At 49.4% G+C, this 24,817-nt stretch overlaps 15 protein-coding genes across 15 annotated transcripts; 6 read left to right on the top strand and 9 right to left on the bottom strand.

Moving 5' to 3' along the window:
* Positions 1-101: 101 nt before the first annotated feature.
* Positions 102-1,808, bottom strand: N7447_007675 (uncharacterized protein; the record flags this gene model as incomplete). The annotated part of the gene is made up of 1 exon (XM_057231937.1): positions 102-1,808. The coding sequence occupies one exon, from the start codon at positions 1,806-1,808 to the stop codon at positions 102-104; it is 1,707 nt and encodes a 568-aa protein (XP_057083702.1).
* Positions 1,809-2,724: 916 nt separating this feature from the next.
* On the bottom strand, positions 2,725-4,675 carry N7447_007674 (uncharacterized protein; the record flags this gene model as incomplete). Its single annotated transcript, XM_057231936.1, has 7 exons — positions 2,725-3,021; positions 3,081-3,691; positions 3,741-3,815; positions 3,864-3,904; positions 3,970-4,295; positions 4,349-4,543; positions 4,601-4,675. 7 exons carry the CDS (start codon positions 4,673-4,675, stop codon positions 2,725-2,727), a joined length of 1,620 nt encoding a protein of 539 aa, XP_057083701.1.
* A 303-nt stretch (positions 4,676-4,978) lies between these two features.
* Positions 4,979-6,156, top strand: N7447_007673 (uncharacterized protein; the record flags this gene model as incomplete). Its single annotated transcript, XM_057231935.1, has 2 exons — positions 4,979-5,064; positions 5,133-6,156. 2 exons carry the CDS (start codon positions 4,979-4,981, stop codon positions 6,154-6,156), a joined length of 1,110 nt encoding a protein of 369 aa, XP_057083700.1.
* Positions 6,157-6,278: 122 nt separating this feature from the next.
* Positions 6,279-7,216, bottom strand: N7447_007672 (DUF4112 domain-containing protein; the record flags this gene model as incomplete). Its single annotated transcript, XM_057231934.1, has 3 exons — positions 6,279-6,783; positions 6,847-7,061; positions 7,142-7,216. 3 exons carry the CDS (start codon positions 7,214-7,216, stop codon positions 6,279-6,281), a joined length of 795 nt encoding a protein of 264 aa, XP_057083699.1.
* Positions 7,217-7,914: 698 nt separating this feature from the next.
* N7447_007671 (decapping enzyme complex catalytic subunit DCP2) lies at positions 7,915-10,558 on the top strand (the record flags this gene model as incomplete). The annotated part of the gene is made up of 2 exons (XM_057231933.1): positions 7,915-7,945; positions 8,019-10,558. 2 exons carry the CDS (start codon positions 7,915-7,917, stop codon positions 10,556-10,558), a joined length of 2,571 nt encoding a protein of 856 aa, XP_057083698.1.
* A 445-nt stretch (positions 10,559-11,003) lies between these two features.
* On the bottom strand, positions 11,004-11,293 carry N7447_007670 (uncharacterized protein; the record flags this gene model as incomplete). The annotated part of the gene is made up of 2 exons (XM_057231932.1): positions 11,004-11,134; positions 11,203-11,293. 2 exons carry the CDS (start codon positions 11,291-11,293, stop codon positions 11,004-11,006), a joined length of 222 nt encoding a protein of 73 aa, XP_057083697.1.
* Positions 11,294-11,729: 436 nt separating this feature from the next.
* On the bottom strand, positions 11,730-12,412 carry N7447_007669 (uncharacterized protein; the record flags this gene model as incomplete). Its single annotated transcript, XM_057231931.1, has 3 exons — positions 11,730-11,802; positions 11,951-12,350; positions 12,379-12,412. The coding sequence occupies 3 exons, from the start codon at positions 12,410-12,412 to the stop codon at positions 11,730-11,732; spliced, it is 507 nt and encodes a 168-aa protein (XP_057083696.1).
* Positions 12,413-12,825: 413 nt separating this feature from the next.
* Positions 12,826-14,148, top strand: N7447_007668 (YgfZ/GcvT domain-containing protein; the record flags this gene model as incomplete). Its single annotated transcript, XM_057231930.1, has 1 exon — positions 12,826-14,148. One exon carries the CDS (start codon positions 12,826-12,828, stop codon positions 14,146-14,148), a length of 1,323 nt encoding a protein of 440 aa, XP_057083695.1.
* A 190-nt stretch (positions 14,149-14,338) lies between these two features.
* On the bottom strand, positions 14,339-15,634 carry N7447_007667 (putative cell cycle control protein (Cwf23); the record flags this gene model as incomplete). The annotated part of the gene is made up of 1 exon (XM_057231929.1): positions 14,339-15,634. The coding sequence occupies one exon, from the start codon at positions 15,632-15,634 to the stop codon at positions 14,339-14,341; it is 1,296 nt and encodes a 431-aa protein (XP_057083694.1).
* A 517-nt stretch (positions 15,635-16,151) lies between these two features.
* N7447_007666 (uncharacterized protein) lies at positions 16,152-17,786 on the top strand (the record flags this gene model as incomplete). The annotated part of the gene is made up of 3 exons (XM_057231928.1): positions 16,152-16,260; positions 16,321-16,692; positions 16,747-17,786. 3 exons carry the CDS (start codon positions 16,152-16,154, stop codon positions 17,784-17,786), a joined length of 1,521 nt encoding a protein of 506 aa, XP_057083693.1.
* Positions 17,787-17,931: 145 nt separating this feature from the next.
* On the bottom strand, positions 17,932-19,141 carry N7447_007665 (amidohydrolase family protein; the record flags this gene model as incomplete). The annotated part of the gene is made up of 2 exons (XM_057231927.1): positions 17,932-18,092; positions 18,151-19,141. The coding sequence occupies 2 exons, from the start codon at positions 19,139-19,141 to the stop codon at positions 17,932-17,934; spliced, it is 1,152 nt and encodes a 383-aa protein (XP_057083692.1).
* Positions 19,142-19,470: 329 nt separating this feature from the next.
* Positions 19,471-19,791, bottom strand: N7447_007664 (Dimeric alpha-beta barrel; the record flags this gene model as incomplete). The annotated part of the gene is made up of 1 exon (XM_057231926.1): positions 19,471-19,791. One exon carries the CDS (start codon positions 19,789-19,791, stop codon positions 19,471-19,473), a length of 321 nt encoding a protein of 106 aa, XP_057083691.1.
* Positions 19,792-20,226: 435 nt separating this feature from the next.
* On the top strand, positions 20,227-21,407 carry N7447_007663 (uncharacterized protein; the record flags this gene model as incomplete). Its single annotated transcript, XM_057231925.1, has 3 exons — positions 20,227-20,653; positions 20,703-20,875; positions 20,937-21,407. 3 exons carry the CDS (start codon positions 20,227-20,229, stop codon positions 21,405-21,407), a joined length of 1,071 nt encoding a protein of 356 aa, XP_057083690.1.
* Positions 21,408-21,785: 378 nt separating this feature from the next.
* Positions 21,786-22,893, top strand: N7447_007662 (isopenicillin N synthase family dioxygenase; the record flags this gene model as incomplete). The annotated part of the gene is made up of 2 exons (XM_057231924.1): positions 21,786-21,854; positions 21,907-22,893. The coding sequence occupies 2 exons, from the start codon at positions 21,786-21,788 to the stop codon at positions 22,891-22,893; spliced, it is 1,056 nt and encodes a 351-aa protein (XP_057083689.1).
* A 188-nt stretch (positions 22,894-23,081) lies between these two features.
* Positions 23,082-24,064, bottom strand: N7447_007661 (SDR family NAD(P)-dependent oxidoreductase; the record flags this gene model as incomplete). The annotated part of the gene is made up of 2 exons (XM_057231923.1): positions 23,082-23,923; positions 23,992-24,064. The coding sequence occupies 2 exons, from the start codon at positions 24,062-24,064 to the stop codon at positions 23,082-23,084; spliced, it is 915 nt and encodes a 304-aa protein (XP_057083688.1).
* Positions 24,065-24,817: the final 753 nt, after the last annotated feature.

Raw genomic sequence — 24,817 nt, 5'->3', positions numbered from 1 at the left:
CACCGAATGCCTTGCATAAAAATGGCACCGTGTTCGCAAATTCTCAAACCGAAGAAAAATACTTTCTATTTCATGTCTAGCAGATGACTGAACCTCTACGCTTATGCTTTTCGATCTTTGTCTTTGCCCACCAGACTTCGTGCTGTGTCACAGATCCAAACGTCAGGCCCTTGTAGGCCATCATCGTCTTTCCTGTTGTCCTCAACGGTGGCCTCGATTTGCTTGTCGATTGTGCGATTGCTGGAAATGGTCGTCAAACCCGTGACCCAACCATACAAAAACACGCTATGGTTGATATCTGATAGGCCTTCCCCAACTTCATGCACCACCGGATGAAGCTTACCCTCTGTCTTGGCCGCATCAATCACTTGCTGCGCATCAACCACTTTGATGGGGATTTTCCAATCAGCGGGCACCTGATAATCAGACAATTCTTGGAACTGTTGGAGAATAGCCTCACGATCAAGTTGTTCGTATGGCGGATCTCCCAGCAACATGCAAGTCCGGCTCTTCTCCGTCTCTGTTCCAATGATTTCGACAATTTCCCGGAAGCGCACTGCGGCCTCTGTGGTGGATACGAGCTCACGACCATCCATAGCTGGCCAGAGCTCGGAAGTGAGCAGTGGTTTCTCCCGCTCAACTTCGATTTGTCGAACGATGGCTCTATGGAAATGAGGTGATATCGGGATGTCCTTAATGTGAGACAAGTCAGACACCAAGGCAAGGAGTAAAGTGCAGTCGACATTCAGAGTCGAAGTGAAGTTTTTGAATGGTTGAGGCAGGAGATGGGCTAGCCCGGTAGGAGTCTCTGCTGGCAGACTCCCTTGGCAGTCAACGCGAATACCATAGCTCCGCATCTCGTTCAAGACAGCGTCAATTTCAGGAACACTTCCCTCTTCAATCTTAGGTATAACAACCCGTAGCCGAGGATGTCTATATCTAACGCGCGTAGCATCAGACGCCTTCTTTAGATCCCGAGCCAGCTTAATGAGCTCCAGCTCATCATCGTCATCCCCATCATCCTCCTCATCAAAATTCTGCAAAATAGTCCGCTCTTTGCCCCCATCAGACCACTCATCCCCATCACTATCACCCTCCCATCCCTTCTTCGCCATTTCAAACAAAAGCCGACTCTCAGAGAGAGTGGACACCTTCACCCACTCCTCCCCGTCATCAGCCACAATATCCACAAACACACTCTTGCGCTTATCCTTGTTAGGCTGCTTTTCCAGCAGCGCAGTATCACCCTGCCCCTTCCCACTCATACTCTTCCTTTCCGTCGCCTTCGTCTCCCCATCCCAGTAAAACCTCTTGCCCAGCGCAACCAACCCAGAACAAGACCCACTCGCAATCCTCCAGACAGCCTGGTAAAACGGCAAATTCGACGAGCGCAGCGCATGTACCAACCGCATTTCCAAATCAGGATCACCCGGTGGCTGTGCCGTCTCATCTTCTGCTCGACTTGTTTCTAGTCCGTTCATCCCTCCAATCGCCTCCTCAATCTGTCGTCCTAGTTTTTCCAGCATCCGCAGCTCGGAGGCTACGCTGGAGCGGAATTGGCGCACCTCGACGAGCTGTGGGTTCCGCAGTGTGGACGCGAGGAGGGATTGGTAGGCGTCGATCTGGGAGAGTAGGTCGTTACATTCTTGGTTTAGCTGGGCTGACAGTATCGTGCTTGTTCTGGGACCCAGTTCTGTTGATTGGGGTTCTGGCTTTGCGGTGGCTGTGCTTGTGTTGTCATTGTCGCTTTCTTTGTCGGAAGTGGAGGAGGGGTTTGCGGGGACATTGGGGTGTTCATCCGGTGACATTGTGTATGTTTAGGCACCGGTTGCATGCATGTGATGTTCGAGGATTGTGATACTGCCTCGCATATGCAGACAAGGGCGTGTGCTGGGTTTGAGTATGTGTTTTGGTCAGAGTTGGAGCTGTTGCGTGTGGGGCAAATGCGATAAGCTTTCTTTTATCGGGCAGTATAGGCTCTAGAGCCCTGGAGTCAAAATATTCCAAGGACTTTTCAGCTTGGAAATATTAGTGGAATGAGTCAATTTATATCTAAGGATGGGAGTAGCGCATGAGGCTCTGGATGACTCAAAAGTCGGTTAGGTCTAAAGCTCCACTTTTGGAATCCTATGGATGGCTGTCGTCTATGTATACTTCAAGGTATTTCAGTCCTTCGAGTAAAGAGAGCCTATTATTATCCTTCTATATAGTAGAATTTGAAAACAGTCCCCCACTCACGCTTTGATTCTCGGCCCGTACCCCAAACCACACAGTGGATAAATTTCAACGGCAAAAATGTCCTATGGCTTCCCTCTGCGTTTCGGGCTATCAGTTGGCAGTTTATTGCGATATACTTGCCCTAGGATACGCATCAGGGCGGGTTTCTTTACGATTTCGGGTATAGCAGTTATATGAATTTTCCATGCAGAAGTTTTTGAGCTTTTGCTATTGTATTGGCTTCGGGAGATATCTTGGGGAATGATTACAGCTAAGCAACACGTATAAGCCAATAATATAACTAAAAAGCGAGCCAGGAACTAAGTATTCAACATAAGTGTGAAGGAAATACCAACGCCATGACATGCTTGCATCCTTGCCCTGGAGGCAGGTTGTACATTGAGTAAATGGCAACCCCACTGATTCACCAGATGTCTGGCCCTGATCGGCTTTTACGCTAACCAGGAACAGCATTAGTATTAAAAAAAAGACAAGTCAATGTCCAGTCTAATCCTTGTCCTTGCCGGTGAGTCTCTGTCTCTCGCTTGAATTGCGAGGTGACACTTCATCATCGGACCATCTCTCGCCATCCTCTTCACCAACTGCGAATATTGTCTCTTCCTCAACTGATTCACGATTGTGGGGCGCCGAGGAGGAAAAGGGCTTGGGAGGAACTGGGGAGAGATCACGACGGCCCTCAGCGGCTGAGCTACCAGGATAATCCGGGGGAGCATCATAGGCATCTTCTTCATCCAAACCACTGCCGAATGATCGAATCTCGAATCCATCGTCGTCTTGAGCAAGCTGTAAAAAATATTAGCACCATGATTTTCCTCTTGGTTATTTAGGGGAAAACTCCATACCTCATCACTCATGGCGAAGCGGCGGTTGTTGACAGTTGGTCGCCACAGATAAGCCACAAATCCGATATCGAACAGGTAGACCAGGTTGAGCCAGCCATCGAGAACGAACCATCTGGCCTTCCAGTGCTCGGGCACAAAGCTGGCATCACTGCGTCCAGCGAAAGCGAATGAGTTGATGAAGAAGAAACCGAAGATCACAATGATACTGCCGAGGATACACCACCACAGCTTCTTATACATCATCGCCTTGGTCTTTTGCTTTCTGTCGATAAGATCCTTCATCGTCGCGTTCAGGGAATTCAAGGTCCACACGTAGAAAGCTGTCAGGGTTCCGGCAAGGGGCAGAACGATCAGAAGCACCAGAGGACCGGCGCTATCAGGGGTGATCGAAAGACTGGCAACTGAATAGACGACCGCGAACACGAAGTGACCAATGGCAAGGATGCGAACAAAGATCATGGTTCGGCCTAATGAATGCTTGACCACGCCATAACCCATGCAGACAATTAGGAGGAGGAAGAAAGAGAACGCATTTCTGCCCGCGTTGAGTACTGCTACAATGACCATGAGTGCTTTTGCGCCGCCATTTAGGCCATGGCGGTTTTGGTATTCTAGAAGAGTCAGATGGAGTCAACCAAGAAATCGATTGTTTTCTCTTACCGTAGAATCCCCACGTCATCAGCTGCTCGACGATCAAGAACACTATAATTGCAGTGATATAGTTTTGGACGGGCACTATCCATTTTTAGCATGGCTCAGATAGGAGAAGGAAGCTCGACGTACAAATGTCATAACGGTTCTGCACGTAGAGGAAGCCCCAGAAGCTAAGATTTTGCGTAAGCATTTACTCGAAAACTTATTGAGTCCATCGATTCTGCGAGTCACATACACTCCAATAACAGCGTACACGATCGTCAGGGCCCCGTAAAATGGAAGCTTTGCGATTTGTGCAGCGGGAAGCTCGCCATATGAGTTTCGGAAGGTGACCACTGCTTTGTAGTCCTCGCCAGAGTATGCATAGGTGCTCACGCAGTAGAATCCTGTCTTCCTGACAGGGTATTTCACGGCGTCGGGGTTGTTTAGGTGGATTGCTTTCGAGATGATAGGGCTTGAGGAGACGTCGGTGGCATTGCTGGTGAGAACAAAAGAGCCGAGCTGTTCTTTCGTGCAGATCTTTGCCTCAACGTTGGAGGCATCGCAAATTGTTTCCTTGACCTAAACCCAATGATTAGCCGCGTCGATTGTTCCTACGGAGTTGATAGGCATACCTCAGCATCGCCGGACCGGTACTGGCCAATCAAACTCTCATCGGTCCATTCAAAGATCACCAAACTAGCCAAGGGATCACTATCCTTGACCTCCGACTTGGTGAATTTCACCAAAATGAAGGGGTCAACATCTCCCCCCCAAGCTTTGCGACTGTACATCCCTGAGCATCGTTGTCGGTGCGCATCGTCGGATTTCTGCAAAACCACGTTAGTTTCTGACAATTACCAATTAACTGGAGTATAGGAATATACCAGTTCAGCATCATTAGCAAGCGCATGGCTCGCCAGTAGGGCTGTTAAGCCCAAGGTCTGAAGCCAGCCCTTCATGGCGACCGTAAAGTTGAAGCGAGACTAGGCTCCGGGATTCGGGATCAGGTCTTTAAGACCACGCAGCATCAAAGAACGGATCTGAAAGAAGAAAGAGATCCGAACACGGTAAGTGTCTTGTGTTAGGAAATTGTAAGGCTAAGGTGTTCTTCTCTTAACCCAATGGCCCCCAAACCGGGGAAGCCGCGCGTGGCTATTATCTAAGCGGGCACCGCCACTATTTTTTAGTTTCCAACTTCGATCTACTTTTTTTTCGGTATCCAGTCCAGAGTCCAGGTTTAATAGTCAATACTCCCAGTCACCATGCCAGCAAAGGAACTGAACAAATCATGCATGGAATGCAAGGATGCAGAATTTGAGCTCACTGTCCGCAAGAGGCAGCTGTGCAGGTACGCGACAAGTTGGCAATCTACAACCCCTCCAGCTCATAGTTTCTGACTTTTCCCCCCTTTTCTAGCTTATGCTTTAGGCGTTTTATAGCACACAAGGTCCAGTCACGTTTGAGCGTCTACAGAGCTTTTGGCCTAGATGGGCCAAAACACCAGTTGCTTCTCCCTGTATCTCTCGGTGTTTCCTCCTCGGTCTTGATGCATATATTGAATTCTGATCGACAGAATCGCCTGAGCAATGGACGCCCTCTGGGATACGACTTCAAGATCTTGGTTATTGAACCTTCAACTATTGCGGCTACAGGCGTTCCCTTTGATCAAAACTACGAAGCTCTTCAAAAGAATCTACCGATGCACGATATTACTCGGATACCTTTTCATAGCATCTTCGACTATGTCCCGGAGGTGAAGGAGATTATGCAGAAATATGCAGGATCAAAATTCATAGACGACAGCACTCAGTCACATGAAGAGCGCTTAGCTGCCTTCCGTGCATCCATTTCCACACCCACATCTAGGACTGACGTCGACAACGTTTTGCTAACCAGACTGGTCGTTGAATTTGCGAAGAAGTCTGGATGCGAATCTGTGATGTGGGGTGACTCGGACAGCCGTCTCGCTGCGAAAGCACTTGCGGGTGTCGCCAAGGGACGTGGTGCTTCCCTCACCTGGCAGGTATCCGACGGCATGTCTCCTTGGGGCGTGAGGTTCGAGTACCCGCTCCGTGATCTGTTTAAGGCTGAGTTGCTTCAATACGAGAGTGTTTGTGCCGAGCTTTCTGATATTGTCATACCCGATCAACCGCCCTCCGAAAATGTTCTTACCAAGAACCTTTCTATTGACGAATTGATGCTGCGGTATGTTCAGAACCAAGGCGCAAAGTATCCTGGTGTCATGGCGAATGTGGCTAGAACTGCAAACAAGCTCAATCCCTCCACTTCTGATAACGCACCAACTTGTGCTCTTTGTGCTAGTCTACTAGGAAATGTGAAGGGTAATTCCGGTGTTACAGTCGCAAACCAGGCAGAGGATAACCACAGCTCTCAATTCTGCTACGGATGTATGCGGTCTCGACCTGAGGAGCTTTGCTGAAGAGAAACATTCTTGATTCATGACAAAATCAAATGAATTAAAGACGAACCTGCTTTACCTGAAATCATCAACGACCATGGGGTATCTGAAATTACGATCTCAATGTCTTCATGAACCACAGGCTACCTGGCCCCACCTCGCTCCAAATCCTCTTCTGGATGACTTGCTCCGCCAAACCATCTGCCGAATGACTTCCGGGATTGTTTGGCCGGCTGGGGCCTGGATGGAGGCCGAGGGGTATCATTGTTCCTTTCTCCATGACCTGATGGTCGCGTATCATCATAGGCCGGGGGATGGTCACCAAAAACTTCATCTTCTTGTCTGTCAAATGCATCGGGAAGACTGTTGTCGACTTCGACTATTCGATCCTGTCGTCTGCTGCTCTGTTGTGAGGACACCTTGGCGCCCTTTTGGCGCAGATGAGTTTCGAGAAGGATGGCATTTCGGGTATTCGCTTTGTACACTGCATCGGCAAGATCGCCAATGAAAGGGACGAGGCCAATGAAGAAATCCATTATCACGTTGAGCAACATCTTCATGCGCAGAGCTTGAGGAAGTCCACCGTCAATGCCTTCACAAGATTTCACAACCATCATTGCGAGCGCAGCATCGCTAGCATCGCCGATGCTGTAGTTCATTTGTTAGCATTGGTCTCTTGGTGCTAGTGCAATAGATCCTGGTGAAACCTACAATGGAATAATTCCAACCACACTTCCCCAGCCAAAGCGGATGCCGCACAAGCCGAAAAGAGCATAGTCCAGTTGGTAGGCCCTGCGTTTGACCTTGGTCAGGACCTTACTGTCATTGTCAGAGAGGCCCGGCGGGATGGCCTTGCGGCGCTTTTTCGTCTTTTTTCCAAATGTACGGCCGAGGCGTGAAGCAGGAACTTCTTCGAAGTAAGGGTCCTAGATAGATAGAAACAATTGCGTCAGCCTGATCTCTCTTCGCAATACCAAATGAATACCAGTTATTCAAGGAAACCCACCTCAGTACCAAAATGATTCTTGGCAGTTTCACCTAGCACCTTCTTGCTAACCAGAGACAGCAGAAGTTTTGACATCTTTGGATCACAGTACTTCACTGGAGGGAAGGGAAGAAAACTGGTATCTTCCCGGGAGAAGCGCTGAAGAAATAGATGAATGCCGAGCAAGGATAACAAAAATAGACTATGTATAGGCCTTAAACCCTTCCTGGTTAGGTAGACAGGGTTTGGGTAGGCGCTCGTTTCACTTGCGTATGGCGAGGACAAAGGCCGAGTAAGGGTAATTGAAGAAGATGCTTGAATTTGACACCAGGTGGATTAATATAGTAATCCCTAAGAATAATAGGGGATCTAGGGAGATCAACGGTTTTGCGCAAGACGTCATCACCGCGAGGATCCTGGAACCCGCAGCACAGCCACGATTATATGTGGCGCATTAATTTGGATCATCACCGCCACATATTACCTTAGTCACCCGATCACCACTTTGGGCAGCTCCGATGATTGCTCTGCTTCCCAACGCTTCATTCACCTATTTTCTCTGCCCTGATTGGAACCCTGACTACCTCCATACCCTGCACAGCACATCCTCTTGAGACTAGTTTCTGTTCCATTCTATCCATAATATCTACACAGCCCTGGGTTGGTCTACCCTCCCTGGAAGCTGCTCCCTCCACCGTGTTGCTTGCTTATTTCGACCGTTTGCGCTGTCGGATTGAGTGAGCGGTTATTTCTCAGTCACCAACATTTTGAAATGCCAGAGCCTATCTTCCGATATGATCGAAACAAGTATGCGGTTAGAAGATTGTGAGTGCCTGGTTGTTGATCGATCGGTATGACGACAGCGTGCTAACCGAGGCCGGTGGGTCGTTGCTAACAGGGCTGGATGATTTGTGTGTCCGTTTCATTATCAACCTTCCGCGCGAGGAGCTTGAATCGGTCGAACGGATATGCTTCCAAGTCGAAGAAGCGCAATGGTTCTACGAAGACTTCATTCGTCCGCTTGACCCGGCGCTGCCGTCAATGAACTTGAAGACGTTTGCTATGCGCATTTTCCAGCATTGCCCACTTATGTCATCATGGTCTCATTATCACCATTTGGCTGCCTTTCAAGAGTTCCTCGATTACAAGACACGCGTACCGGTCCGTGGTGCGATCATGTTGAACCAAGACATGGACGAGGTCGTTTTGGTTAAAGGTTGGAAGAAGGGTGCCAACTGGAGTTTTCCCCGTGGTAAAATCAACAAGGGCGAAAAGGATCTTGATTGTGCTATTCGTGAAGTCTATGAAGAGACTGGGTTCGATATTCGGGACGCCAACTTGGTTAAGAACGAAGATGATGTCAAATACATCGAGATTACTATGCGAGAGCAGCATATGCGACTGTATGTCTTTCGAGGCTTGCCCCGTGATGCTCACTTTGAGCCACGCACCCGGAAGGAAATCAGCAAGATTGAGTGGTACAAACTTTCAGAGCTGCCAACGTTAAAGAAAAATAAACAGCATGATGAAGGACTCGCAGTCGCAAATGCGAACAAGTTCTACATGGTTGCCCCGTTCCTCAGCCCACTGAAAAAGTGGATTGCGCAACAGAAGAAGCTTGATGCGAGAGCCCAGCCTGGTACAACTCAGGCTTCACAGGCCGAGGAATATCTTTCTATGGATGAAAATGGCCATGCCAATGGCACTCCTGGGATGCCTTTTACGGAAATGGCTATTCCAAGTGATCTTCCTGAGGTAACCTCAGCGCAAGATGCTTCTGATCATCTCAAGCGCCTTTTGAAGATCGGCGCCGCACCGGGTCAAGTTCATACAACAGGTCTCGAGCCAGTTCGTGCTTCTTCCGTTGACCCGTCTAAGGCAAGCGGGCTTCTTGCCCTGTTGCAACGTGGCCGTCAAGAGTCAGTCCCTCAGGATTCTCTCGGTAATTCTATGGTGCCACCCGACGTATCTCAGTCCAACGTCCAATCTGCGGAACAACGGCCTCATTTGGGCCCGAATTTCTTCCCCGGCTTTCCTCAGCAGCAACAGAACATGGGTCCGTCTCCTTTCATGCGACAAAACTCGACACCATTCCACACTGTCCCGTCTCAACCTCATATCCAGCACTCTCCACATGGCCCCCAGGTTCTTGCGGGCACTGCATTCCCGACTACTGCGCCTAATTGGTATCCCAAACCACACGCGATACCCCAATTTCCTCAAACCACCACTTCGTCTCAATATCAGCACCATAATCAGCCTGCTATGGCCCATAGTCTTCTGCCACCAAGCCATATGCCTGCGCCATTTCAACGGACGGGAGACCCTGAGTTCTCTGAATCCGCTCAGTTATCTCAAACCCGGGGCCCAGTCGTCCCACCGGCGAGCAAGTTGCCTCCACCAAAGCTCACAAGCCATTCCCTATCACTCCTGGAAGTCTTTAAGGTCAAGACCCCCAAGGGTCCGGGTCCACCGAGGTTGGCGGCTCCCATTCAGGGCTCTTCCCAGGTGCCTGCGACGTCTCAGCATCAGGATAGTCTTTTGGGTTTGCTCAAGGGTCCCCAAACCGCCCGTGTTTCTGAACCAGTAGAATTGTTAGGCAAGCCTGTTGTGCCCCCTGCGGCGTCTTTAGAGAAACAGATTCTTCGGCGTCCTCGCGATCACCACAATCAGCCCACGCACCAGCCTGGTGCAGCGAAGAGGCTTCCGGGAGCAGGCCAGACATCGGCTACCGTGTCTGGACCATTGAACACGCCACAGTTTGAGTCATTTGCCAAACCCCGTAGGTCAAACAGTGGAACAAACCGCAAGAACCATGTGAACAGGCGAGAGCAACCCCAGCCGCAGCAGCTATCCTCGCCCATCACCATCCTACCGCGTCCTCATTCTACCAAACGGGAGGTATCCTCGCCGAGGCCCGTTGCACAAGCAACCCAGGTTCTGCCTGCGAAGATGCCCGCAGCGCCTGAGCCTATCAAGAATTTCCAACCGCAGATTCTACGTCGATCCGAAAAATCCGGATATGAAGCATTGATGGCCGCAGCTCCTCAAGCAGAAGCCACTGAACGCAAATTGAGTTTGCCAGGTGTTGACGCCAACACTCCGGGCCTGGCCCCACAGGGGAACTTTGACCGTCGACCGAGTCAAACTGCTGAGCAAAAAGCTTCGCTTTTGTCTCTATTCAGCAAGGCACCTGTCTCTCCGTCGCCCGTTCTTGCGACCCCGTTCGACGTCCGAGCCGTCAACCAGCAGCCGGCAGCATTCTCAGGCTTTGTTAGCCCAATGTCTTCCCGCAATCGTCCGAGCAGCGGGGATATTTCTCGTCGCGGTACCCCATCTGATGCTGGTGCGAACACCAATGGTCAACAGGTCTCCTCTCCCAGCAACAAAGCGTTCTTACTTGGGTTCCTGGAGGGAGTGGCCAAGGGCAATAAGTAGCTCTGCAGTAATTCTAGCTAGGCAGAAGTGACATACATAGCAATAGTGTAATATTGAAACCAACTATTCTTACATTCCATGTCTATCGTAAGGAAAGCCATTCAGTGGCATCTGTTGTACAAATAGTCTCTGCCACTTGGCGATGTATTGACGTCTATAGCACCACCGCTGGTGTTAAGGCTAGGATTAATTCCACCCTTATCCTCGACAAACTTGCAAGAAACGAATCATTGTATAGCGAGTACAATAGGCTAATGTAAACCACCTTAAAATCCGGTGGTACATTAATTTACATGGCATGAAAAGCTTCATTTTACCTAACGCTTTCAGGGCTAATTATTCCGTGCCGGACTATATATACAATACAATAGGGAAGTGTAAAAAGCGGTCAAAATCAAGCTATATTTCAGGGATTCACGGTTATTACCACTTTGCCACGATAGATTTAGTTTTTCTCAAGGGTTGTCCACTTCGCCAGCAACCCTTCCAGATTTCCCGGTAGCAAGCGACCACCATGTTCAACCATCTCACTCTCCTGAGGCTCAAACTCGAGCACCTCATTTCTGTTTGAACCAACTAATTGGGTAATATGAGTGTTCGTCTTTTGCAATTTGTTCTCTTCATTTTGGGTAGATGTGGCTTACTCCAACCCCCCATGTGGTTTACAGCCATCCAGAAGTCTGACATAGCCGGTTCGTCGTCGGTATTTGCGGCATTCGAGGGATAAGCTCCCATTGGCGAAGAAGTTGACACATCTGGCTTAGAAACATTTTTTTTTTGGTTTTTGCTCGCTATCAACGTCAGTAAAGTCCAAAACAAAGACCAAAATAAAAGGTGTACGTACGCAAAGAGCAAGTGATCGATGTGAACTGATGAACCGTGTTCCAATTGAAATCGCACGATTTCCCCGGAGTGGATATTTAAGACGCCTTTTTTTATTCGTAAATGGCGGGTTTCTTCAAGCTTGACTTTGCACGAGTCGACCTCACGAAGTATCTTTTCTATAAGCATGTTGTATTCCTTGAGCTCGGCGGAATCAGTATCAACCGGGGCTTCATGAGATCCGATTTGAGCATCACTGCTATTCGCGGATATTGTAGTCGATTCTGAATATTGTTCTTTCAAAGCTGGCTGGTATAAGTTTGGATCGCTTTTTGGATTGGGGATTCCATCAGTCCCGATATTGGCCGTTTTGCTGCTTGCGGTCTGTGTAGAAGAAGCTTGAGAAGCTATCACGGCCGTATCTGGAAGGTATGGCTTTTGGTTGTGATTTCGTCTGTCTTCCAACAGATTTTCTATTAAGCAAGGCTGCTCTTCGAGTAAGGCTGGAACATTGTTGCTGTTTTAAATTATGGGCAAGCCATTGTATAAACGAGGAAAAGACACACATACCTTCGAATCTGGCCTCCATACATAGTCACATTGAGCAGAAGCACCATCGTTGACTTCAGCCTTTCCAGGCTCATCTTTAGCTGATCCAAACTCGGTTCAACTAGTACTAGCCGAAACTTCCCAGTGACTTGCTGAAAGCGAGACTTATCAGTCCTGTCATTACTATCAATCACTCTCTGGATCTGTGCGAGCACATGCTGACACTGATCTAAGACACGGTTTAAAGTCCGAAGTGCCTCATCTGAACAGAGCTTGGACGACTCCTCTTCTTTCAAGCTGTCACCTAGCTCACGCAAAATGGCACTGACAAGTGTGATCTCGTTTGATAAGAGTTGTATGGACTCGTTGGAATTTTTGACTTGTCGGTAGAAGGAGAATAGTTTGACAGACAATTTGGTGCCTAAGTAAGTCTGCGACCTGTATAATACTGGCCGCGACAGCAAGGGCCTCGAGGCCAGACATGACGACAATACAACCACAGCTATCTGCTATCACGTAGTATAGTGACGATAATGTAGGCTCGAAACGAATAGTTGTTAAAGGGACTCGGTAGATGAAGCTCTCATTGCGCAGTCTGAGCGCTTACATGCAGATCCCCACCTGAGGGCATGTTCAATCATTAGATCTATTCTGCGCTTTCTCTCATGCTTCAAAGGGTTAATTTGCCAGATAATGAGTCTGTATAATCAATTTACAGCAGCAACAGGCCCGAGGCAGTGTTGATGCTCTGTAACAAAATACAAGGAGATGACCAGGGCCATATAGGACTCGTCGTCTATGTTGTTCTTCTGCCATAATTCACCGCCCCCAACGTCATCGCCCGATTTGTAAAGAAATAGATCAACTCACATTGGCTCTATTACACCAACTCAACCATGATGCGCCCACGCCCCTCGGTCTGTGGCCGCTGTCTGGACCGCAGTAGGCTATTTTCTACAACATCACAACGCACCGAACAGAGCCAAAACGCCTCCCTCCCGCCGGCCGCAGGTTACAGCCGACTCACAAACCGCGGACTGATCTCCGTCACCGGCACCGACAGCACAACCTTCCTCCAGGGCCTGATGACCCAGAACATGCTAGTAGCCAATGACCCAAACCGAAGCATTCGACGCACAGGCGCATACACCGCATTCCTCAATTCCCAAGGCCGAGTTCTGAACGATGCCTTCATTTACCCGCTCCCCGGCTCAGAGGCCCAGGGTCCCGAGTCAGGCTGGCTAGTGGAGGTAGACAAGAACCAGGTACCCGTCTTACTGAAGCACCTCAAGAAACACAAGCTGCGCTCGAAGCTCAAGCTCCGGGCTCTGGACGAGGGCGAGCGCACAGTCTGGTCTTCCTGGAAGAACCACGCCGAGCCCCAACGATGGACTACATACAGTCTGGAGTCGGAATCGCCATCGCCCTTCTCATCCACCTCTGAAATTGCCGGATGCATTGACACGCGTGCTCCGGGCTTCGGTTCCCGCATTATCACGCCCGGCTCCGATGGTTTGCGCACTTACTTCCCTGATGAGGTGCAGGTCGCTGGGCCCGAGGTCCAGCTGGACTCGTACACTGTCCGTCGATTTTTGCACGGCGTTGCAGAGGGCCAGGCGGAGGTTATTAGTGGATCGGCTTTGCCTTTGCAGTGCAATATGGATATGGCTCATGGTATCGATTTCCGCAAGGGCTGTTATGTCGGCCAGGAATTGACGATACGTACCCACCACCGTGGTGTTACGCGGAAGCGTCTTTTGCCCGTTCAGCTTTATGATTTGGGTCAGGATGGGCAAAGTGCCCCGGATACCCTCACATATGATCCTTCTTTCCAATTGACTTTGCCTTCTAGTGAAGCGGATATTGTTAAGGCCGGTGTCACTACTCGCCGAAACCGCAGTGCGGGAACGTTCCTTAATGGTATTGGCAATATTGGACTTGCGCTGTGCCGTCTTGAAGTTATGACCGATGTTGCGCTCATGGGTGAGGCTCCTGCTCGTCCTCATGAACATCATTTCAAACTATCCTGGGCTCCGGAAGTCGAACATCCTACCGAAGTCGGAGTACGTGCTTTCGTTCCGCCTTGGTTGAGAGATTTCATCTCCGGTGGAAAAGAGAAGCCCGCGCCCCGTGATCCTGAAGCAGAGGGTGAACGGGCACGGGAATTTGTCGAGCAATTGGAGGAAGAGGAATCCGAAGCCGAAGCGCGCCGAGACTAAGACACCCAAGTGTCAAATCACTACTCATGTATAATATAACACAACACAAACTGATATGATGTAAATAGCTCTTGTATCTCTATTCAACTCAACATTGCAAATACAACGTTCTCTGGGGTATCTCTTGAATCTAAATACAATGGTGGAATTAGGCTAGACCTTTTCAAAATGCAGAAATAAAGTGCGAGAGCTAGGTAGCTTTCGCTGCCGCTGCTTCTGCTGCGTCTGCGGCCTCGTCTTCTCGCGTGAGCTCTTCTTCGAGAGCTTTGCGCTCCTTCTCACGCTGTGCGCTCTTCAGCCGCATCATCATCACTTCCTGTAGACTAGGCGTGGCTGACGCCTTATTGGATTGATTGAATGACGTTGCACTCGGGGCAGCTGCCGCGGCAGATGCAGATGCAAATGAGCCAAACGAGGGCGCTTTATCGGATTGGGGAGCTGTTTTCAAGCCCTGGAAGTTGAATGATGGTTTAGCAGGCCGGCTGGAAGTGTCGACAGAGGGCTCTGGTGGTGCAGGTGCGGGATCAGCCTGATCAGGCTTGAATGATGTATCAGAACCTAGATCAGGCTGGTTGCCGGTGGCCCAGAAGACAGACTCGATAAGGCCCCATTCGTCATCTTGACCAGCATGTTGACGAATTTTCTTCTCGCTATCAAGAACAGCAGTGTGAGCGCTCACAATAGACGTGAAAACCACCACGCCCGTGGCAACAGTCTTCTTCCCCTTGTTCTCCCCGATCCGTTGGCGTTTATCTTTTAGCGCAATGGTATTTTCAATCTTCCCAAATGGCTTGAACAGCACCGCAAGCTTCTCAATATCAAGTTCCAGCCCACGACCCTCCCGCACCCAGCGCACTTTCACCGCACGCTCGAGCTCAGGGACCTGCGCGCCACCCTCCTTCGAGCGATCCACGCGCTGGCTACTCCGATCCGCCGCCTTGCGAGCCTCCTCTTCTTCCTGCTGGATCTTCTTATTCAGATCATCAAGCTCCTTTTGAGCCTTCTCCCCAGCCTCGCGTCGCCTCCGCCGCCCGTCCTCCGCAATTCTATCAATCTCCCGCTGCAGCTTCTCTTCCGCATCCTCGTCCCCACCCGCCGCCCATGATCTCTTGACACCCTGCGTGACACCTGCGCCACCCATTTCGGCGGCGCCTGCCCGCTCCCGAGCTTCCAGGTCTTCGCGCATCTTTCGTTTTGCCGCTCCCATCATGTCCCGTTCGCGCTGTTTGCGCATCCGCGCTTCCCGCGCATTGTCGTATAGCTGACGCACTGATTGGTCGGAGAGTACATCGTAGGCAATTTGGAGGAAATGGAATTTGTCGATGTCTGCTGCGGTGGGGTTTTTGATCTTGTCCGGGTGGTACTTTAGTGCGGTGCGGCGGTATGCGCGGCGGATTTCGGTTTCAGTGGCTGCTGGTTGGATGTCTAGCAGAGCGTAAAAGTCTTGGTTTGAGGCGGCGTGCGCCTTGAGGTCGTCGTTTGGCATCTTGGTCGTTTATGCGACTGGGGTCGCCTAGGAGATTTGCGGAGATGAGATGGGGAGGTTGATATTGCGATTTTCCACTCTGCGGCTTGGTTAGGGTGTAGTGTGTATAGAGCACAGTGATGTCCCCGAGATAACCCTAAATCAGAGCTCTTAAAAGTGAGGTGGTGTTGTTGGGATGGAAATTTGTAGGTTCAAGTTCGGAGCTTGGGCGGTGGATCTGTTGCGCCTCAGGCCGCCAACTGGTATACTAGGATATCTCAATTGCAAAATAACCAGGGAATCCATCATTTACTAGATGAATTGGTTATATAAATTATTCAGCTCTTAAAATTTGTTTCTGGCTCGTTGTTGGATATAAGAAAAACTGATTGTTATTGTGACTAAGATTGTAGGATCGACGTAGATCCATGAAGATATATAATTTCTGGGCACGTGTGCATCTTGGAGTTTCTGTTCTCTATCAGTAGGTGACAACCCCTTTACTCCAAGCCATGACCCATTCGAGTCCATTGACAAGATGACAACTATGTCACCGTCTAAATCTGATATTACACCTCCAACCAAGCTTCAACTAGCCCTAGCATTGGCTGTTGTCAAGGGAAAACCACCAGGCCAAGGCGTTAAAGGTTGGCGAATATCCGGTCTCTACAGAGTCAGACCATTCGATTATTAACTCTCCATTCTAGAATATATTTTGCAGGTTCGACAGTTCATTAGAGAGACCAAAGATTTGGGCCAGGTTGGTGCGACGGACAAGTTCTTCGACAGCGTCTCCTTCTGGCAACAAGCGTACGAACGGTCTGAGGCAGGACAGAGCAAGTTACAAGATCAAGTCCACGAGCTTAACCAGCGTATCGAGGGTCTTCTTGCCAACCTGCGTGTCAAAGTCACTGCAAATGAGAATGAGACCTTGCCGGCAAACAAACGCAAAGCGCCTGCTGGTGGCAAGAATGCGAAGAGTTCGCACATGGCTAGGAAACGCACAAAGCTACCAAAAAGTATGCAGAAAAGTATTCCATTATTGGATGATGATGATGATGATTCAGGAAAAGAAGATGGTACTTAGTTCTCTTTTCTTGGACTAGTCATGACGGTGACTGATGTGATTGCAGATCTTAACAGGCAGCTGTATATCGTCCAAAAGGCCTTGCAAAAAAGGATAAACAGTAGTTCTGAGGCCAATTCTCTGGCTGTGGATGCAGTCATCCTTTGCAAGTCTGCCGAGCAGAGACTGATCCAAACTATTCAGAACGAGAGCAGCATGACGGAGCAGAAAACTTTCCAAGCCGAGCAGGCCAATATGCCAGACACAGAAGCTGTTATGAATGGGGTGACAGTTGCTTTCCATCTCATGCACAAAGCGTTGCATAAAATGATTGGGGCCGAGAATAGCACGCAGCACCAAGCTCAGATCATCTACTATCTGGTAGGTCTGTTCGAATCAAGCATGACATCACTCACTCTGCATTGCACTGCGATATCCAAGCAAAAGTCAGCCACCAAAAACGTCAAATCAAGCAGAGGCCCAAAGTCTGCTACGCAACCAAATGAGGAAAACAAACGTACAAAAGAGAAGAGCACACCTACCAAGAATGAGACGGCCACTCGCCTCGGAGATCTGCTCTGTACGATGGCACTATCCCTTAACCTAACTCGTACCGAAGACCAAGAAGTAATGGAAGGGTTTCTTTTCCTTGTTCTCAACCGCATGGGAAAAATGCTAGCCCTCCATGTTTTCCATGACCTGCGACTTCCAATGGGGATTTGTCCTGGGATGACATTCCCAAATGGACTGGAAGCAATGACTGACGAGGGTCTTATGCCAAACGAGGCACAACTCGAAGCCAAGTCTCTCGTTCGGCTTTTGGACAGAATACTTAATGCGGAATCCCTCCAATCACCCTTCAAGACATCGGTTGCTCGTCAATTTCTCATAAATGCCAAAGAACGTTTGCAAAAGTCTCTTCTCCAGGCTGTATTTGGACCTGATGATCATCTGTTTCGGGAGGGTCTGCAGCGTCCGCACACTCCGCCTCCTCAGGTACTTGATGGCCAACAGATGGGCCAGGACAAGTTTTCGGATTGGCTTACACAGGAGTTGTGGCGGCTTGTTGGTTGGAATGTGTTGAAGACTGTGATTGCTTCAACCTAAAGCCCCCGATTATGGAATTTGTGCTCCTGGTACTATGTTTGTTTTACGTCTGTTTCCCTATATTGCCTTATACCCCAGTTGTTATGGAGATGATTGTATCTGCAGACCAGTATAATGATATTTATGCTAGATAGTATATATATACTTATTCGAGTTTCAAGACGCGAGCAGCATTGCCACCCAAAACAGCAGCCACGGCCTCCTGTTCTCCCTCAAAAGTGGCATCAATAGCCTTATAGTTGGTCGTCACACTGATCCATTCCTTCTCACCCTCATTAAGAGGGGGGAAGAAAGGATGATCGGTACCTGCGAAGTATGTTAGCTCGATGCATCCAGATAATACTAACAAGACTAGAAAACTTACCAAACATCAGACGATCGGTACCTTCCCCAGCAGCAACAGCAGCCTTGAGGCCGGCAGTTCCGTAAACGACGGCATCAAGGAAGATATTGGTCTTCAGAACCTCCCAAATACTCCTCTGCGGGCCAGGAACATCCCCACCATTCTCCACAAACTTCCGTTCATGCATAATACAGCTCTCGATGCGCCCCGCCAAAAATGGCAAGGTGCCACCCGAATGCGCCAGCAAGATCTGCAGCTGCGGGAACTTATCAAAGACACGCGACAACAGCATGCGGGTGACCGCAATAGTCGTCTCGAGCGGGAACCCAAGAGCCAAGGGGAGGACATGGCCATAGAGCTTTGTCACTTCGGGACCACCAAACGCCTCATCAGGGAGACCGTAATGAGGATGCAAGAAGAGAAGGAATTGTGTTTCCTCCAGCGCAGCCCAAACAGGACCGAGCTTTTCATCATCGAGACCATTTCCCAGCCCGGAAGTCCCCATAATCACGCCACGGATATGAGGCAGGGTCTTGAGTCGCTTGATCTCGTTAACGATGATATCGGGACTAGGTGCGCTCAGCGGCAAAGTCGCAAAGGCGAACAAAGTCGATCGTCCCTTCAGAGGGAGGTTGTTGTCCGGATCAGTGGACTTATTGTTCTGGGCACAGGTTTCCTCTAGATCGTCGTTGATGCGCTCGGCCCATTGCTGGGCTTCGGCGGGGTCGAGGAAGTCTAGCCAGGGATTTGCGAGAGAGATCACGCTGCTGTCAATGCCGTGCTGTTTCATGAAGCTTAGCTTGACATTGATGTCGGAATAGGATGTATCGACGGGGCGACCGCGCTCGTCAATTGGAATGGATGGATCATCGTCTGACGAGAGAATTATCAGGCGCGGTTCTCCGCTTGCTGGGTCGTGGATGTAGGGGACTGTCTTGCGAGCGCGAAGCATCGCCATGTACGATGGAGGGTACACATGGGTGTGGACATCGACTACTAGAGGACGAGACATGTTTGGGATAAAGATAGAAAGGGGAAAGGAAAGAGAGGAAGATGGAGGAGCAGGGAGATCCAAATGAGGGGAGAGTAGATAAGAGCGGGGATGCCCCGAAGGATTCCCGCGACGTTACGGACTTTATCTTCGATAATGGCCCTTTGATGTTACGTATTCAGTTGCAATTTAAACGAGAAACAGGCTATCGAGATATACAGCTTCTCATTAGAAATGCCAAGACTCATAATCCAATCTACTTCATTGATTCATTGGTAACATTGACTGTACATGAACTTTAGCAAGATTCAAACACTCATCAACATGAATTCCACATACACTCTCGACCATCACTTTTGCAGGTCAGCACCGGCCAAAGTGATAGGCTTCGCGTTGGTGAAGTTGGGGATATCGCCAAACACCCCCGCAGCGACAGGGGCCTGCAGAGCAGCCTTCAAGGCATCCTCACTCTCCCACTCGAGGGTAGCCATGATCAGATACTCAGATCGCGAGCCATCGAGGGCATTGGGAAACTTGGTGACACGCCAGTTGAGCAGACCGAAGGGCTTCCAGGAGCGTTCGACGAGTGGCATGTGAGACTTCATGTAGTAGGACTCGTCGAACTGGATGTCCGCATTATTGGGGTACATAACAATTCCAGTGAACGGCATTTTGGCGGAGGAATGGATTTGATTGAAAAACAAAGAGATAGTGTATATTGGAAGTTGATCTGATGAAGGAAGATAAATAGAAAGCTAATGTGTTGAGAGTGTTGAAGCTGTTGAGGCTAATTGGGCGGATTATTAATCGCTCGAGGTACCCGCAGGTGGGAACTCGCCGAGGGTGAGACGAGGACTCCCAACCTTTATGTTATGCACATATTGGGCTGAGGGCATATTATATTCACATCGTATCTAAGGCATACCCAGAGCATATCCAAAGCATCTCACATTCTCATTCATATGGGAGCATCAATGGACTGCGCGAATGGAATCTAGCGCTCACATCTGCGCTAGATAACCTAGCTTATTAGCCCTAGGCGCCCAAGTGTGGATATCAACCTGGAACACCAATTCCTCAATTAGGCAAATCATTATTCCTCCACAATGGCGTCTCAAATTCTCAGCCTGCGAGCGGGGATATGGGCCTTGATTGCGCTCGCCAGCGGCGTTTTGTACAACGCCTATGTGCACAATATCATTTTTCTCACAATTGGCGTCGGCCGAAATATCCAATCAATTGATGAATTCTTATGGACTTGCACACGCCTGCAGCATCCTCTCTTAGAAGGGTATGAGGACATGTGGTTAGACGAACAAGGACGAAAACTGTACGCAGCATGCAGCTCTATAGACACAAGACAGGGATGGAGTCCGGGTGGTAGCAAATTCAACATCTCCGCGAGATCTCGCACGGATCATATCGCAGTGTTGAATATTGATCAACCTGGCCCGGACGGGCTGTATGGCCTCCACAAGCTCAACGTCGGCGGTTACTCTGGCGACCTGGATCTGCATAGCTTCGACGTGCGCAGTATTCAAAGGCAGACTTCGATTCTGGCTGATCAACCATAGACCCCCAGTCGATCCTACCACCGGGGAGTTCCTTAATGCCCGCACCTTTGGAGCGAACTCGACAATCGAGATCTTTGATTTGGAGGATAACTCGGAGACAATTGAGCATGTTAAAACTATAGCCAGCGAGGCGATCATCTCGCCTAACAACTTTGCTGTTGACAATGATGGTCTGGGATTCGTGATTACCAATGATGATTTGCGGAGGAAGTCTCACCTATTGTCGAACTGACACAGGAAAGTGCCGTGTCGCTGCCAACAAGGGGTTTTCCTTTGCCAACGGGATCGTCCAAGAGAACGGGCTTTACTATGTGGCTCATTCAGTGACTGGACTCGTGACGGTCCATAAATTAGTTGACGACCAGCTGATTCAAGTTGACCAAATCTCCACGGGATACCCAATTGATAACCTGTCTCTCAATGCAGATGGGAACCTCCTGGTTGCCGCAATTCCGAACTCCATTGCGTTTGTGAAGTCCATGGAGGACCCATATAGAGTTGTTGCTCCTGCTACTGTTCTCGGGGTCAATGGTATAGCGACTCAGCTGAGAACTCAGAGGGGAAAGGACTGTGAGGTCTCGAAGCTCGTGGAGGACAAGGATGCCCAATGGCTTCCTACTTCGGCTGTTGTGGTGCAAGATGTGGAATTGCACCGCTTGTTCCTCGGGGGAGTCCTGTCGCCATTCATCACCATATGTGAAAACCGTATTTAATTTCTTTTTGCTTGCTCTTTATGCGCTTTGAGATGGCCCGATGATTAAGACATATCCACAATGCCGGGTCAGTGTGGAGGGGTGGGGAGATCGTCAGATCAAGTCCGAATATGGCAACCAATTTGACTGATAGCCAATTCAAGGTCAATTGTCTAATGCAAATGTAATGCAAAATGTAAGATGTCAAACGTTTAAACGCTTATCTTATCTGCCCGTGCTTATCTCCTGGGCTTTTCGATGTATGCACCTGATCATGGATCCTTTTTCCCGACTTTCCCCCTCTTCTTGGGATCTTCCCTTTTCAAAACTCACTTTACCGGCTTTTGTTGCCTCATATTTCCCTTACAACAGTACTCATTCCCAGAAGCAGTATACACAATGGCCTCCAACACCTCTCCAGATATCCATCATGCCTCTGCAGTAGATAAGGACGATTTGAAGATCCCGGTATGCGATGTCTTTGGGTATCTCAAGCTACGACTAATAGAATATGTTCTAGCTGATCGACTTCAGTCCCTTCTTCACAGGGACCCCATCTGACAAACATGCAGTCGCTCTCTCCATTACTGATGCTTTCAAAACATCTGGCTTCGTCTACCTCAAGGCACATGGCATTCCCCCATCCGTGGTGACCGAGGTATTTGCGTCATCGGCCCGTTTCTTCGCCCGTCCCCAGAGCGAGAAGGACTCTTTAGGCTGGACGACCCCACAGTCGAACCGTGGTTACGTCGCCATCGGACGGGAGAAGTTAATGACCGTCGAGGAAACAGATGGAGTCGATACTCTACGTGCATCCGCACCAGACATCAAGGAAACTATGGAGCTTGGTCGCGAGGGCATCGAGGGTCTACCCAATCGCTGGCCCGATCATCTCGATGACGAAGGAAAGAATTTCAAAGAAACCATGCAGTCGTTCTTTGAGATGGGAAAGACCCTACATAAGCATATCATGCAGGCCATTGCATTGGGAATGAATTTGCCGGAGCACTTCTTCGACGACTCTGTCAATGCCGGTGATAATAATCTCCGTCTGCTTCACTATCCTCCCGTCAGCAAAGAGGTCTTCAAACATAACCCTAACCAAGTCCGTGCGGGCGAGCACAGCGATTATGGTTCCATCACCCTGCTTTTCCAGGATAAGCACGGTGGCCTGCAAGTGCGCAGTCCCAAGGGAACGTTTGTGGATGCGACCCCCATCGCTGATACCATTGTTGTTAATGCTGGGGATCTGCTGGCTCGGTGGTCCAATGATACCATCAAGAGTACCCGTCATCGGGTAATTCAGCCGCCCGCGCCCGAGGGCTCTGAGAACGATGATTCGGATTATCCTGCTCGGTACAGCATAGCGTATTTCTGCCAGCCCAACAGCGACAAACTTATCGAGGCACTGCCGGGAACCTACGGCAAGGAAATCCAAGTGGACAAGAAATACTCGGCCATTACTTCAGGCGATTATCTGGTCCAGCGACTGACAGCGACTTACTGAATGGTTAGACCATGATTTTCAGATTGCCCCGATGAATATCTTCGTTTCGTGCGTTTTCTTTGCGTTTCACTCATGAGCGATTAAACATTCCTATCTGGAAATCAAGCACTCTACATATCTCTCTTTTCATTGAAGCTCATCTGTACCGTCTATATATACCCAAACTGCACATAGCCCGAACAATACACTTAATAGACGGCAGGCGAAACCGAAATCCGGCCGCCATCAGTAACTAGGATATTACCATTGATATAACCACCCGAGTTACTCGCCAACCAAACAATCAACCCGGCAAAGTCCTCCTCACTACCACCACGCGTAGCAGGAATCATCTCCCTGGGGAACGATCCATCAGAAATAGCCCGACCCTGAATCCCAGCAGCCTGGAAGACATGATTCGCCATATCGGAGTAGTAAAGACCAGGCGAGATGCCATTGACTCGAATATCGTAATAAGCAAACGAAGTAGAAAGCATCTTCACCAGATGCGTGGTCGCCGCCTTGGAAGCGTTATACGCAAAGCTAAATGGCACTTTGCGAATAAACCCAGCAATCGAGCTGGTGATAATAACCTGCGCAGTCGGCGCAGCAAGCACATCCACCTGCGGCGCTGGACGTCGCTTATTCGCCGCCTCGAGCAGAGGCAGGAATGCCAGAACCGTGTAATAAGACCCAGTAACGTTCACGTTCATCACGGTGTTGAATTCTTCCATGGGGACGTTGAAGAGTTCGTCTCGGACTTGTGAGAGGGGCGGGAGGGACCCGTCTTCTGCGGGTTGTGGGGGTTTCATGAGTGGACCCATTACGCCGCTGTTGGCGATTAGGAGGTCGACATGTGTTGTTTGGGCTGCGACGGCTTTGTAGGCTGCCTCGAGGGATTCTTTTGAGGTGATGTCGCATTGGATTGGGATCACAGTGCCGTTTATGCTTTGTGAGGCGGTCTCTTTGAGCGCATCTTCGCGTCGGCCTAGGATGAAGATCTTGGAGACTTCATTGGCATCTAGGGCTTTGGTCATGATACGCCCGAGGCCTGTGTTTTTTTTTTTTTTTTAGTTTATGTGTACTTGTATTTGTGCGATTTGATCGTTTGGGTCTTACCACTTCCGCCTCCGGTGATCACGACCACCCGGTCCTTGACTGAGAATAGCTTTGATGCTTGGAGATGGGCCATGGCTCTTGGGTGATTCCAGGAGATTTGATAGAGAGAAAGAGAACTGGGGGGTGATGTGCTCTATAGGAATGAGTCACTAACCCGCGGTATCGCCATACTACCGTGCCCCTCGTTAGATCGGCAATGCTGCCGAGAATAAACTTTCTCGCGGAACAACACCGACTTTCAATTTCGAATTATAAAGTTCTATAATGTTTTCACAAATACTTATACTCAATTTTGAGACGATAATATGCCTGCGTTTACCTAGGGAAGATCGGTGGTTTCACTGAGTATTCATGTCTAGGAACAAAGAACTGTGATAGTTCGAAGCTTCGTGGCTAGCGGTGACGTAGACAGTTACCAGGCTCAGGCCACTCCGAATTCTGGCCCGAGTGCCCGATCCTTGAGGCAACTGGCTGTAGGCATACTATGCAGGTTTTTATAGGTCATCTCCAAAGCGTTGGCACCGTAGCAATGCATGGACTTCGTTAGTTCGATATAAGCCTTCCCCTGATCTACTCGGATAGAGTCTACCGAGAAAGGTCACTAGCGGTCTAATCAACTTAGTCGAACCCGCTAGACGACTATATAGATCTATACTAGGCGGCTAGCATGGTAATAATGGCTGCAGCATCTGGCCATGGTTCTATCTATAGGATGTATTGAGTCTTGAGTAGGATCACTTTGAGCACAATGCGCCTAGTAGCTCGATAAGACCTACAAGCCTATTATCAGGGTTGAGTCCGTAAGGATAGAACTGGAATACGAAGT

The sequence above is a fragment of the Penicillium robsamsonii genome, assembly GCF_028829455.1.
Source record: "Penicillium robsamsonii strain IBT 29466 chromosome Unknown utg000004l_segment0_segment0, whole genome shotgun sequence".
NCBI lineage: Eukaryota > Fungi > Ascomycota > Eurotiomycetes > Eurotiales > Aspergillaceae > Penicillium > Penicillium robsamsonii.
The sequence above is the reverse complement of the archived record's forward strand: the minus strand, read 5'-3'. Positions and strand labels throughout refer to the sequence as shown.